At 45.0% G+C, this 14,087-nt stretch overlaps 1 protein-coding gene across 10 annotated transcripts in view; it reads right to left on the reverse strand.

Annotated features, from left to right (window-relative positions):
• The window catches only part of NHSL2 (NHS like 2), a 302,146-nt gene that overhangs the window by 186,128 nt on the left and 101,931 nt on the right, over positions 1 to 14,087 (reverse strand). Inside the window, exon 1 of one of the 10 annotated variants that reach the window (XM_043459321.1) lies at positions 3,135 to 3,295. The exons of 8 other annotated variants lie outside the window; for them this stretch is intronic. In XM_043459321.1, coding sequence (XP_043315256.1) covers positions 3,135 to 3,225 — 91 coding nt within the window. In that variant the 5' untranslated portion in view covers positions 3,226 to 3,295. Of the gene's footprint in view, positions 1 to 3,134; positions 3,296 to 14,087 lie in introns of those variants that run through there. One more of the 10 variants, XM_043459332.1, reaches the window with a different exon arrangement.

Consider the following 14,087-nt stretch of genomic DNA (forward strand, 5'->3'; position numbering starts at 1 on the left):
TGTAGAGGATCCAATAACTTTATCTACCAGGGAGACCTAGTAGGAGGCTGTGCTAATATCTAGGTGATAGATGATGGTGGCACACAGTGGTAACAAGTGATTCAATTCTGGATACTATGAAGGTGGAAGTAACATGATAAGCTAAAAGAACAGAGATGGGAATGGAGAGAGAGAGAAGTCAAGAATAACTTTGGGGTTTGTGTCCTGAGCAATTGGAAAGTTGGGGATGCCCTAATTGAGATGGGCAAAACTGTAGGAGCAGCAGGTTTGTGGGGAACAGTATGGAGTTTGGCTTTGAACGTGGTAAGTTTCAGTTGCCTGTAAGATACCCATGTGGATGCCTGTGAAAGCCAGCCCAGGAGCTGCGCATCCTCCCTCCTTTCCTCACTCGTACATTCTCTAGTTCAGCAAGCATGAAGCGAGCAAGCCCAGGCACTGGGGATGCAGCTCCCGGGCTGGCCTCCCTGTCTTCAATCTCTTTCCCCACCCCCAACCCCATCAGGCTCCAGTGGGGGCCTTCCAAAGCCAAAGTCAGATTGGTCATGCCCCTGCTCCAAGCACTCACCTGGTTCCCCACCACCTCTGGAGTAAAGGCCAAGATCTGCAGCACAGCCCAGGAGGCCCTAAATGATTCACCTTATTCCTGCCACTCCCAGTCCGCCTACTCCTTACATGCCTGTCACAGAGCTACTTAGCAGGGCCTGAGCAGGCCAGCCAGAGCCATAATGCCAAGGATCTGCTCAGGGGCTACCCTGGGCTAAGAAAGGACTGCCCCCACCTCAGCTTGCTTTACTTGATTTTCCCACTGGGAACTGGCCAAGCTACCTCCTCTCACCTGAAGCCTGCCTTTCTCAGATTTTACACACACAGAGGGAACATCATTCATGGAGCTCTGAGCCTTTACACATTTGACAGTTGCTGTTTGCTCTCCCGTCTGTCTTTTAACTGGACTAGCTGCTCCTCAATGGCAGGGATTCTTTATTTATTCATCTCTGTAACCTCAGGATAGCCCTTGAATGAATGAGTTAATGAATTAGTGGTTTGATATGCTACAATAGAGATTCTAAGGGATCAGAGACAGAAGAATTCATTTGGCTAAAGGAGGGAGGTCAGAGAAAGTGTCACAGACATGCTAGTTAAGCTGGGTTTGGAAGATAAGGAAAGATTTTGCCAGGCCAAAAGTATTAGAGATGCACAACTAAATTTTACTTCTCACATTGGTCACAAACTGGCAGCCAGGAGGCCTAATATGGCTTGAAGATACTTTTAGTCTAATCTTTTTAATTGACCATGTGAGGAGACATGCATTGTGCTGGGTCACACCACAACTCTCAGCTCTGTTACCTGCCAAGGGTGGTGTGGGGAGTATGGCTCTGCATGCAGACGAGTCTGCCTTCCCTGCTCAGGGATCCCCAATGCCTGCTCACTGGCAAAAATTCCTACCACTAAGGAGAGGACAAATTTGGCTCATTCAGACTAACCCCCCACAACATGGAAGCCACATGACCATGCCAGGCTTGGCTGGTCAGTTAGCAGCCATGGGGGTGAAGACTCAAATGCTCACCAACTACAGGACCACTGTCTCCACCTCAAATCCTCCTAAGTGTGTGAGAACTCTTGTCATAATGGTAGGAGAGGATGCAGAGCTGGGGCATTGTACAGGAAGCCACTGCAGAGCCCAGGCCAAGGTTTGGCTGCCCTGACCCCCTAGTATTCAAAAGATAGAGAACAACAACCACAGAGTCCCCTCAGTAGCTCCCATCTCAGAAGGAGATTGCATTTCAGCAAGAAGCCTCACTGTGTGATGATGACAAGGCCCCCGGCTGAAGATGAGGCATGGGTATGGTTCTGTAACCAAGAGCCCCGCCTTATCCTCTTTACCTTCTAGGTAGAGAGAGCTGGCTTTCTAGGGCACCTGGGGTAGCTAGGTGTGCCAACAATGCCACAACTTTGCTGTCAGACACAGGGTCCGGGGACTGTGTGAAAATTAGGGTGAGAACAGTTGGCTCTACGCCTATCTAGCTGACACTGGGGCTCTCCCGCCTTCCCTATGTTTTCTGGTTTCAACCTGCAAGCTACAAATCCACACACAACAGCTACAGCTAGGTTTCCCAGTCATGTCAGAAACACATACGTAACACACTGTACAGCCACAGTCACACCACACGCCATAACACATCCCCCTGTGTGCATGGTCTTTGGTCCTGGCTGCAGCCAAGCCCCAGCCAGCGGCCTCTCCAGCCCTTCAATGGCTGTGCCATCTTACACTTCCTCAAGAAGGTGTTCCCACCCCTTCTCACCCCTTTGCACATGAGACAGTCTTATCTGTCTCATCCAATGCCTTCCTGATGTGAGTTGGGTGCAGTCATGCAAAAGAAACCAACACTAAAAGATAATTTAAAACTGTTTCTCTAGGACTTTGATATGTGTTCCATAAAGTTTCTTTGGTAGCAGATGCAAACTATTATATATAGAATGGATAAACAAGGTCCTACTATATAGCACAGGGAACTATATTCAATATCCTGTGATAAATCATAATGGAAAAGAATAAGAAAAAGAATAGATATATATGTGTAACTGAATCACACTGCTGTACACTAGAAAGTAACACAGCATTGTAAATCAACTATATGTCAATAAAATAAATTTTAAAAGAAGTTTCTTTGGAAAGTTTACTTACTCCATTTTACTTGCCTTTGAAAAACAGTACTAGGGATTCACCTTCCCTGAGTTCAGAAGCTCCCAAGCAGGAAAGGGCAGAAACAGGGAAGCAAAACCACACAGTCAATCCTCTTTATCCCAGGAAGCTCCCTAGGGTTGTCCCAGACACATGAAGCAGTTTAGTCAGAAACACTTTGTCTTCTCTCCTTTGCCTCCCTCATCTTCCCTGTCCTCATCCCAGATGCCTATAACTACTACATACAGGGTGGTTTCACCATGTGTGCCCCCTAACTGAATAGCCCCTTTAGACCTTCCACACTGAGTTTGGGGGCAGCCGGGCTATACATACCCCCAAGTCACTGCAGCCATTTGGCACCATGGGCCATCAGAAGTTCCATTTTTACTCAGTAACTGTGCCCAGTGATGGACACATATATACCCACACCAGCCCCTTGCCCAGCTTCCAGTACCTTTCACCCAGATGCTGCGCAAATGTATGGGACTCAGCTGCTGTCCAGGTTGGGCGAGTGCCTCCCAGCAGCCGCTCTGTTGGTCTGGCATCTCCAGGTAAGCTGAGCCTTGTCAGCCTTTGGCCAGGTAGGTTTTCAGCTCATGCAGCCCTTGGGACCAGCTAAAGCAAACAAGCCCAGTGGTGAGAATGCCATCCTTAACCTTCTTTGCCCACTCTGTGCTTCTCTGTGGAGTCTCAGTGTAGACCAGGCCACTGAGAGCCAGGCAGAGATCGAGAGCCTGGCTTGCTAGCACACACTCCGCATTCAGCACTTTGTCCTGGAAAGGGTCCTGCCAGGCAACCTAGGCTAAATTCATACTTTGTGCCTGCAACCAAAGCTCCCTGTGTATGTATGCCCAGCTGGTTGCCAATGGGCATGCTGTGCTTGGTCCTTTCTAGATTGTAAATGGGTCCCACTTGTGCTGGGTTATGTGAAGACAGTCACTTTCAATGGAATAACATCTCCCCCTACAGCTGACTGTCAAAATCAGAATACTAAGGGCACACACCATTGTTCTTTGGTGGCCTGTTTTGGGAAGGCAGAGCGAGTCAGGCCTGACTGCTGCGTGTTAGATGACATTGGAAACCACTTAAGCAAAGCACTTGCGATTTTCATTTCAAAGCAGGTCAAACAGAGAATCCTGGCCTTGCCAGAGTTGAAAGGTGCATAAACACCACCTCATTCAAGGGTCACAAATGTAAATGCCATTAGACTCCAAGCAGCTAATGAAAGTGAAAGAGGAGGGGAGGTGTAAGAAAATGGAGGAGGGGTGGGTAACTGGAGCCCACTTGCCTTACAAATAGGCAATTAAAATAATTTTAATGTGCCAACCAGCAAAGCAGTTCTGCAGGCCCTCAGGGCCAAAGAGCCATAAGTTTGGGAGTGCTGTTGGGGACAGGAAGCCCAGAGAGAGGAAAGGACTTATTCAAGGTCACCGAACTAGTCAGTGACAGAAGCCTTGAACAGCTATTTAACAAAATGAGTCTTCACCTCATTTGTTACTTCATTCCTTCAGCAAACAAGTCCTGATCCCCATGAGATCTTAGGCATCCTCCTGTGCTGTCAGGGTCCAAGAATTGAACCAGACATGTTCTCTATCTTCAAGACAGTCTCAGTCCAGTAGGGAAGGGTCAAGAACTAAGCTTGGAAATTAAGGCTGACAGCAGAGAGCATGGGGCCTTATATGTCCAGCTGAGGCATTTGGATTTTATGCTGGATGCAGCAGAGGAGCCTTGGGAAAGTCTGAACAGGTCTCAGAAAACTGTCCTGTAGGAAGACTCACCCATCAGTGGTAACAAGACGGACTGGGCCTGGCCAGTAGGGTGGGAAGTGTAATTGGAAGCACAGAAAATGGCTGAAGAAACCAACAGTCTAGGCCTAAGGTAGAGAGTAACTAAGAAGAGAAGAGAAAGAATGAATGTGTAAGACACTGCAAATAAACAGAATGGGGCTTCCTGTGTGTGTGTGTGTGTGTGTGTGTGTGTGTGTGTGTGTGTGTGTGTATGGGCCTAGGGTGAAGGAAATGGGTTGGCAAAAGGCAGGACCAGGGAAGAATCAAGATGACTCCAAAATGGGGTGACTGGCTGGAATGCCAACAGACAGGAAGAAATCCCGGGGGACCTGGGTTGGGGGAAAGTGGGTAGGTGCGGATGTCCAAATGTTTCTTTATGACAGAAGCCTCAAGACCAATAGGAGGAATCTGGGGTTGTCTGTTTTATGTTATTATAGCCTCTCCTTCCCAGTATGGAAAATTGAGCCAGGGCCTCTTGACCTCTCGACTCTTCCATATGCCCGGAAGTGACCCTTGGAGAAATCCCACTCGGTGCCTCTGGTTGAAATGGTCCAACGATTAAACAAATACTAATCAAATAAATAACTAAAATACATTCTCCACCCCCACCTCTTTCTGTCCCCCACTCCAAAACAGCTCTGTGGGAAAGTCAATTTGGGAGTTTCCCACATGTGTCTATGACCGCAGCGCCACAGCAGTGATCTGAGTCAGCTACAACTTTCAAAATTCTGTATTTTCTCCTTGCATCAAAGGCAGTCTGCTGGCTGGAAGAGCCCTGGTGATGTTGTAAAATAATTCCCCGTGTCACCTCAGGGGCTACCTGGGACTACTGCGCTAGCTTCCAAAGGCATGGGATACCAGGTCGAGTGAAGCCTGCCAGGCATGTGACTGAACCGCATGACCCACTTACCCCAAACCCACTACAAGGATGTTCATTTGCCTTCTGCTCCCTCTCAAGTTGCCCTTTCCTTTTCCCTCTGGAAGAGGGTGCAGTATCAGTGAGCAAGCCAGAAACACTGTGGGGTTCCAAAAATAGACGAAGACTTCCAGTCCAAGTTTTGGCCACAGAAAGGAAACTGGAAAAGCTGCAAATGAAACTGAAGCTGAAGGATACATGGAGCTCTGGAAAAAGAGTAGAGGTTTTGGAGTCCAACTTCAGTTTAAATCTCATCTTGGCCTCCTTCCAGATGCACGGTCTGGTCAGTTTTTTTCATGCATAAAACTATAATTATGATATTTCCCTTTCAGAGTTACTATGAGGATTAAACATGATAATGCACCCATAGGTCCTGGAACATAGTAAATGCTCAATACAAATTAATTTCATCTTTCACATCTCCAGCTTTTGAAGATAAGTTCATGTTGATGTATGGCAAAAACCACCACAATCTTGTAAAATAATTAGCCTCCAATTAAAAGAAAGAAATTAATTTAAAAGAAAAAAATACGGACCAAGTGTTGTACCAAAATACTACCTGGTGAGAGGGGTCAGTGGGGAAGAGAGCTGAGGAGGAGGGAAAAGGAGCCAATATCTCGTCTTACCAAGTGGAGATTCAAAAGATGCAGATGATAATTAATGGGACAAAAAACATAAAAAGTGTTAGTATATTGCATAAATTACTAGATGGTGATAGAACCATATAATGGTGACAAATTCTCAGCTAGCTTAGCAGGAAGTCAACAGATAATATCCCCAAATTGGTAAATGAAGGAATAAAAGAAGTGTTTATTTAGAGAAATGAGGGTAGATACAGGAAGAAAAGAAATAAAGTTGGCTGCCCTTCCAGAAAGGGGACTTTGGTGGGATTCTGGCAGGGCCCTGTTATTTCTTTACATGGGCATGTTCCACTTTGATTACAAAAACTCAACCAGGAATAAGATGGAAAGTCTGGAGCAATAACCATGCCCACCACCTTAAAGAATGGCCCATAGCATTGCAGCTGCCATATAGTCCAGCTTTAGCCCCCTTCCCTGCATGTTGTGCATACCCCTCATGTGAGGGAGACCAAAGCCTTCCCAGAGACATTAAAAAATAGAGACATTACTTTGCTGACAAAGGTCCATATAGTCAAAGCTATGGTTCTTCCAGTAGTCATATATGGATGTGAGAGTTGGACTATAAAGAAAGCTGAGTGCCGAAGAATTGATGCTTTTGAACTGTGGTGTTGGAGAAGACTCTTGAGAGTCCCTTGGACTTCCAGGAGATCCAACCAGTCAATCCTAAAGGAAATCAACCCTGAATATTCATTGGAAGGACTGATGCTGAAGCTGAAGCTCCAATACTTTGATCACCTGATGCGAAGGGCTGACTCATTGGAAAAGACCCTGATGCTGGGAAAGATTGAAGGCAGGAGAAGAAGGGGACGATAGAGGATGAGATGGTTGGATGGCATCACTGATTCGATGGACATGAGTTTGAGCAAGTTCCAGGAGTTGGTGAAGGGCAGGGAAGCCTGACGTCGGACATGACTGAGGGACTGAACTGAAAGGCTTCCCAGGTGGCGCTAGTGGTAAAGAATCCATCTGCCAGTGTAGGAGACATAGGAGACATGGGTTTGATCCCTGGGTTGGGAAGATCCCCTGGAGGAGGGCATGGCAACCCACTCCAGTAGTCTTACCTGGAGAATCCCATGGGCAGAGGGCTACTGTCCACAGGGTCACAAAGAGTTAGACATGACTGAACAACTAACACTTCACTTCTTCAAAGTGGGGCAGAAACTTGATTAGGCCAATTGCTCAAATAAGCTCACTTACAAAGGTGCAGCGATGGCAGTCAGAGCAGCATGAGGCACAGGCCAACTTGAGGAGCCTTTTACAGAACATATTCTCTACTGGGATGGGCCTACCTGTGGAACTGGGACCCCTGGGTCCCCAATTCGATGTTGAGTTCACACTAGCTGACCATAGGTAAAGTCCCAAAGTGCCAGGATATGGCACATATGGCTATGCAAGCAACTCAACCCTCCTATAGCCCTGCCTGCAAGGAGTAAGATCTATGCCAACCTCCAGCCCAGAAGGGGCCCACCACTCTCCATCCCACTGCCTGAAACTTCTGCCTGGAAGCTGTCTTGAGACTCTTTCCTTAAAAATTCATTCATCCAGAATCAATTGACACCCAATAGGAATGCAAAGATCACTTCAAGGGAGAGTAAATTAAACCTTTATTCACGTTCAGGCAGAGGGATAATTAGAAAAGTGCTGGGGGAAAATTTTACCTGTGTGACAGTTTTGCCCAGGACCAGGCCAGGACCAGAATACCCTGAAATACACATATGAGCACATGCACATACACACAACCAGGGAATACACACCCACACAGAGATACCTCCTATGATCTCTGATAAACCCTCTTCCCTTTGTAAACTCTGCCATGGCAGTTCTGGATAGTTCTTTTCTCCTTCTACTTTTTTCTTTAACAGTTTTATTGAGATACAATTCACAATTCAAACTATTAAAGTAGACAATTCGATGGCTTTTAGTATATTCTCAGAGTTGTGTGTCCATCACTACAGTCCATTTTAGATCATTTTCATTATCCTGAAAGAAACCCATACCCATTAATTCCCTATTCCCGCTCCCCGCACAGTCCCTTGTTGTTCAGTCACCAAGTTGCATCCGACTCTTCACAACCCCATGGACTACAGCATGCCATGCTTCCCTGTCCTTCACCATCTCCTGGAGTTTGCCCAAGTTCATGTCTATTGAATTGGTGATGCCATCCAACCACCTCATCCTCTGTCGCCTTTGTCTCCTTCTGCCGTCAATCTTTCCCAGCATTTTATATACAAGTTCCTTATCATGTATATGATTTACAGACATATTCTCTCATTCCGTGGGTTGTCTCTTCACTGTCCTGATGGTGTCCTTTGAAATGAAAGTTTTTCAATTTCAATAAAGTTCAATTTATTTTTTTTTCTTTTGTGTCTTGTCCCTTTGGTGTCACATATAAGAAACCACTGCCTAATCCAAGGTCATGAAGATTTACACCTATATTTTCTTCTAAGATTTTTACAGTTTTAGCTCTTACATTTAGGTCTTTGATCCATTTTGAGTTAATTTCTGTATATGGTCTGAAGTTAAGGGTCCATCTTCATTTGTCTTTGCATGAGGATTCTCATTCCTTATTTCCAAGGAAAGCACCTTAACTGAGAACTGGGTCTAGGCAAAAAAATCATGACTCATAATAATCACAAAAGTCATTGGTTATGTCTCTACTAGGTACTCACATATGCTTAGTCATGTCTGACTCTTTGTGACCCCATGGACTATACAGTTTATGGAATTCTCCAGGCCAGAATACTGGAATGGGTAGCCTTTCCCTTCTCCAGGGGATCTTCCCAACCCAGGGATCTAACTCAGGTCTCTCACATTGCAGGAAGATTCTTTACCAGCTGAGCCACAAGGGAAGCCTGCTCACATATGCTACCTCTTATTTTTATAGCAACTCTTCAAGGTAGACCTTTGTACTATTCTCATCTTATAGTTGATCAAAGTGAGAGAGATGAACTTGTTCTACTTTGCACAACTGGCAACAGGCAGAGTCAAGATTTGTGTAAGGTCTGTCTGTCTCCAAAGCCTAGACTCAAAGTGTTGCACCAAGCTGCAGAAATAAGCATTGTAATAGTGCTTGAGAGATGCTGGTTGAATGATTCGTTAAGCCCAGTTGTTGACAAAAGCTGATGTTGCATAGAAAGTGATCCGAGGGTAAGCTAAAAGGCATCAGGACTAGGAGCAACTTAGCAAAAAAATGAGCAGTAACTTCAGCATTAAATACGGATGCACCAAAAGCTTCTGGCCTGATATAGGGGTGCCATTCCACTCTTCCATGACTGAGTAAAATGTTTAGCTTGGAATCTCTTTCTTCTAGTCACACACAGAGTGAGGTTAAAGATTTACAGTAGTCTGTTGGGCCTGGAAATCCATGAGGATTACCTGATAAGTGGTTTTGAGCAGAGTCCTGGCACCACATGAGGGCCCCATAGCTGGGATTAGGTATAAAGCCCTCAAGGGCAGGGGCTGGCAGGGCCAAGGGAGGGATCTGACCAAGACTGTAAAGGAAAACACTGTAATAAAGGGCCTGAGATGCATGGACATCTGAGAATTGGTTAGTAAAGAAAAGCTCAAAGCAAAGTATCAGTCAGTTCAGTCACTCAGTCATGTCCAACTCTTTGCGACTCCGTGAATCACAGCACGCCAGGCCTTCCTGTCCATCACCAACTCCCGGAGTTTATTCAAACTCATGTCCATTGAGTCGGTGATGCCACCCAGCCATCTCATCCTCTGTCGTCCCCTTCTCCTCCTGCCCCCAATCCCTCCCAGCATCAGGATCTTTTCCAATGAGTCAACTCTTCGCATGAGGTGGCCAAAGTATGGGAGTTTCAGTTTCAGCATCAGTCCTTCCAATGAACACCCAGGACTGATCTCCTTTAGGATGGACTGGTTGGATCTCCTTGCAGTAAAGCAAAGTATAAAAGATGTCTAATGATTTCTTATCTATTTTCTAATAATAATAATAATAGCAGCTTTTTATGTGCTAGGTACTGTGCTAAGTAGTTTACATGTATTAACTCATCTAATCCTCATGGAAACCTCATAATAGAGATACTGTCTTTATCTCTATTTTACATATGAGAAAACTGAGGAAAAGAGAGGTTAGGCATCTTGCCCATGGTCACATAGAGAGTAAGCAGCAAAGGTGGAATGTGAATTTAGGCCACCTGGCTCCAGAGTCTGTGCACTTATGCTATTAGGCTATATAAATACAAGTGGAATGTAAACAAGGGAGGTGGGAGAAAAAGGCATGGTTGCCTCCTTCTAAAAAGTTACATTATGATTTCAGAAATTTCCTACTATCCTCCTAGTGACCTCTGGAGTGCTCTGAAAATTTTTGAAAGGTTTACCAATAAAAAGTGGTACCACAATTAGGGCTGTGGTTTTACCTCATTGGAAAAGAGCAAGAAAGAGAGATCAATTAGTCCAAAAGTTTCCAAGGTCACCTAGCATGGGCACACATATTCTGGGAGGACAAACACTAATTAAGGTTTGTAAAAGAACTTACTGTGTATAAGACAATGTTCTGAGAACTTCCATGAACTTTTGAATTTAATCATCACAATAATCATTTGAAGTAGGTATTGTTATTATCCTCTATTTCACAGATATGAAGATTAAGCGCAACTTTTTTTAAGGTTACACAAATTATAAGTGGCAAAGTAGATTTAAACCTAGGAAGTCCATCCCTCCATCTGGGATACCTAACAGCTATGCTAAACTGATCTTGCCAAAGCCTATGAGGGAGGCTGCTACAAAAGGAGCCAGACTATAACATTATCCTGTTGTCCTCAATCCCTTTCTTGTTTTCCAACTTGTTTTAAGCCTACTTTTAAAAGTTTCTTGTGTTGATTTCAGCAGGTTAGCAATTTTCATAAGCATCAACATATCCTGGCCTCAACCCATCCCAATAGCACTGTTACACAGCTGTACTACTCTTTTCTATTGGTTTATCATACAGAAAAAGCAATGGCCTATAATTTTCCAGAAGAAAAAGTGCATCTCAAGTGTCTACATTATTTTCCTGACCCTGCCTCTATAATAGAGTAGAAAGACAACAGGCTTTAGGGTAGACAGATCTGGTTTCAAATCCTGTTTTCTATACTTCCCGGCTGAGAGGTCACTTTGCCTCAGTCCACTCCTCTAGTATCACACTCCTTCAGCTCCCAACTCCACCTTCTTCCTCCTCTAGTGTCACACACATACTGAGTTCCTGCACTGTTCCAGGCACTTGGAGGCAGGTGACAGAGGAGAAGGAATAAGACAGGAAAACAAATTTAGGGTGTGATAAGAAGTCCAGTGTGACTGAAGTATAGAGGAGGTAAGGAGGACTGAGACCAGAGCAAGAGTCTTGAATGCCTCAGACAAAGGGGTTAAAGTATATTTGAGAGGTAATGGAGCCTTTGAGGGTCTTCATACAAGGGATGACACAATCACAATGGACATTTACTGAGTACTTATTCCAGGTTAGGCATGATTCTTTACTAAATCCTCATGACAGGCTTGTGAGTAGGTATACTATTTTTCATGTTTTGCAGATGTGAAAACAAAGACTCAGAAAGATGGACTCACTTGCCCAAGATCTCACATAACATATAAATGACGGGCCTGGGACTAAATCTATATAGCTGGATCCCAGAGCCACATGAGGCTCTGTTCTTTTGAGGTAACTCAATCAAGCAGGCTTGTACACAGTAGACTGGAGGAAAGAGCGGAATACAGAGACCGCTTAGGAGGCCATTGCAGTCATCCAGGCTCTTGAGAGTTCCTTGGACAGCAAGAGATCAATCTAGTCAATCTTAAAGGAAATCAATCCTGGATATTCATTGGAAGGACTGATGATGAAGCTGAAGCTCCAATACTTTGGCCACCTGATGCGAAGAGCTGACTCACTAGAAAAGATGCTGATGCTGGGAAAGATTGAAGGCAGGAGGAGAAGGGGATGACATAGGATGAGATGGTTGGATGGCATCACCGACTCGATGGACATGAGTTTGAGCAGGCTTGGGGAGATGGTGAAGGGCAGGGAAGCCCAGCGTGTGTAGTCCATGGGGTTGCAAACAGTCTGGCACGACTGAGTGACTGAACAACAACAGTCATCCAAGAGAGGAGGCCAGTGAAATGGAGTCAGTAGCACAGATGCTGAGAATACAGTGTTCTAGAACCAGGCAAATGAATTAATGTGGGAGGTAGGGGGTTTTAGTCTAGCCCAGAAATGTCAGGGGCAGAAGGTTTGTCCCCCCATGTTCTTAAAAAATAAGGAAAATTGTCAATGGTTTAAAACAGGACAGTTTAACATCTGGATTTCGGTCTTCTCTTAATGAACCAGAGGATTTGGCAGCACTAGGCTGGTACTCCCATGGGGCACCAGTGGGCTGGGATCCAGCAGAAGCTTCTCTCTTGAGATAGAGAAGCATGCCCCAAGGCCCTCTGGGACCTGCTTCTCCACCTTACCTGGCTGGCCAACAGAAAGCCTGAAGCCCCTAAGCTCTGAACTCTGTTAGGCTGCAAACCCAGAGGCTGGGAAGAATAAAGATTGTGGAGGAGGAGTTAGTTTGGGAGAGGAGAGAAACATTGTCTCTGTAAATAAAGAAAACTCATGGCCAAGAGGAGATAAAGCAGCTACAGGAAGTGGGGGCAGGGAATGGGCCTTGAGATGACAACTGGCATGACAAGAATGGACAAAGGTCAAGGGGTTATCAAGGGGTCCAGGCTTTTTAAAGAAGCGATTGAAGGCATTTATTGATGGAGAGGGGGAAAAGTCAGGGAAGAAACAGAGAAAAAGGCAGGAGTGGGGATGGCTATGTCTAAATCCAAAGGTTCTGGCAAAAACTAAGAGGCCATCCTGCAGATGTGCTGGGAACCTGTGGGAGGAGGGAGGTTGTACTCAGAACAGAGAATTAAAGAGTGAGATATCTTGATAAAAATGTATCCATGAATGATGAAAAGGGTAAATTAGAGGAGTTCAGAAGGATAGGAAACAGAGAAGCCTGTGCACTGCCATGGGTATGGTCTCAAAGCAATCATTTTGCAGTGTGCCTGAACTTCCTTTGCAAAAGGCAAATGGAGGAGTATCCCCAGGGAACAGAGAGGTTGGTATCTGCCCCTCTAGCCCTGTGGCACTGCAGCCAGGGTTTGAGGTTGCCAGATTTAGGCACAAAGGGGCAGTGGCTGCCCAGAATCAAGACACACATGGGCTGGACAAAGGGGAAGAGAAGTAAAAGCTGCTATGGCTACCTCTTCTCTCTGGAGTCCTGCACTTCTTTAAATCTCACCATTCCCTTGATAAAGTGGTCAGTTTGAGTAGGCCAAGGAAAGACACAATTGGAGAGAGGTGTTAATTTAGATGAAGATATCTTTCTTAGTAGCACAGACTTACTGCACTTTCCATTGAGGTAAGAGTTTCCCAGTCTGACTGGTGTTCAGAATTCTATGCCTCAAAAGGAGAAAGCAAGGCAGAGAGAGAAGGGAAACAATCTCTCCCAAATGATCAGCATGGAAGGGGTCACGAAGGCAGTTAAATATCATAGCACTGTCACAATCTGCTTTTGTACATTTTTGGACCCAGCCTGTATGTTTCTAGAGACCAAATGAGGGGCTATTTTGGGCTCTTACCAACATTTAGCCAAGACAGATTTTCCAGGAAAAGATTACAATGAAATTTCCAAACCATAGTTGTATCAGCAGCAGAGCAGGCCCCACATAAGTAGTTCCTAGGGATATAGATTATTTTTGCTGCTACAGGGATCAGAATGCTTTACACATATTAATAACTACAGTTGCTTTCCCTTCCATTTAATGCCTGATTCTATAGGACAGCTGCTCTGCAAAACAACAGCATTTAGATGATAAACTTCAGATTATTTATTGGGTTTATTTTTGAAATGTCTTACATTATAACCCCATTTCACTTTTTGTATGCTTTCTTTCCTTCTAAATAAAATCTTGGGTTTGAGCTAATTGAGTTCTAGTAGAGGTAATATGTGGAGAAGGAGCCCCCACCAATTTTTTCCCACTGGAAATATGTTAGGTAGGGATGTGGGACTTCCAGAATGGCTCTGTGGGAAGCT

This window comes from Cervus canadensis, chromosome X (genome assembly GCF_019320065.1).
Source record: "Cervus canadensis isolate Bull #8, Minnesota chromosome X, ASM1932006v1, whole genome shotgun sequence".
In the NCBI taxonomy this organism is placed as follows: Eukaryota; Metazoa; Chordata; class Mammalia; order Artiodactyla; family Cervidae; genus Cervus; species Cervus canadensis.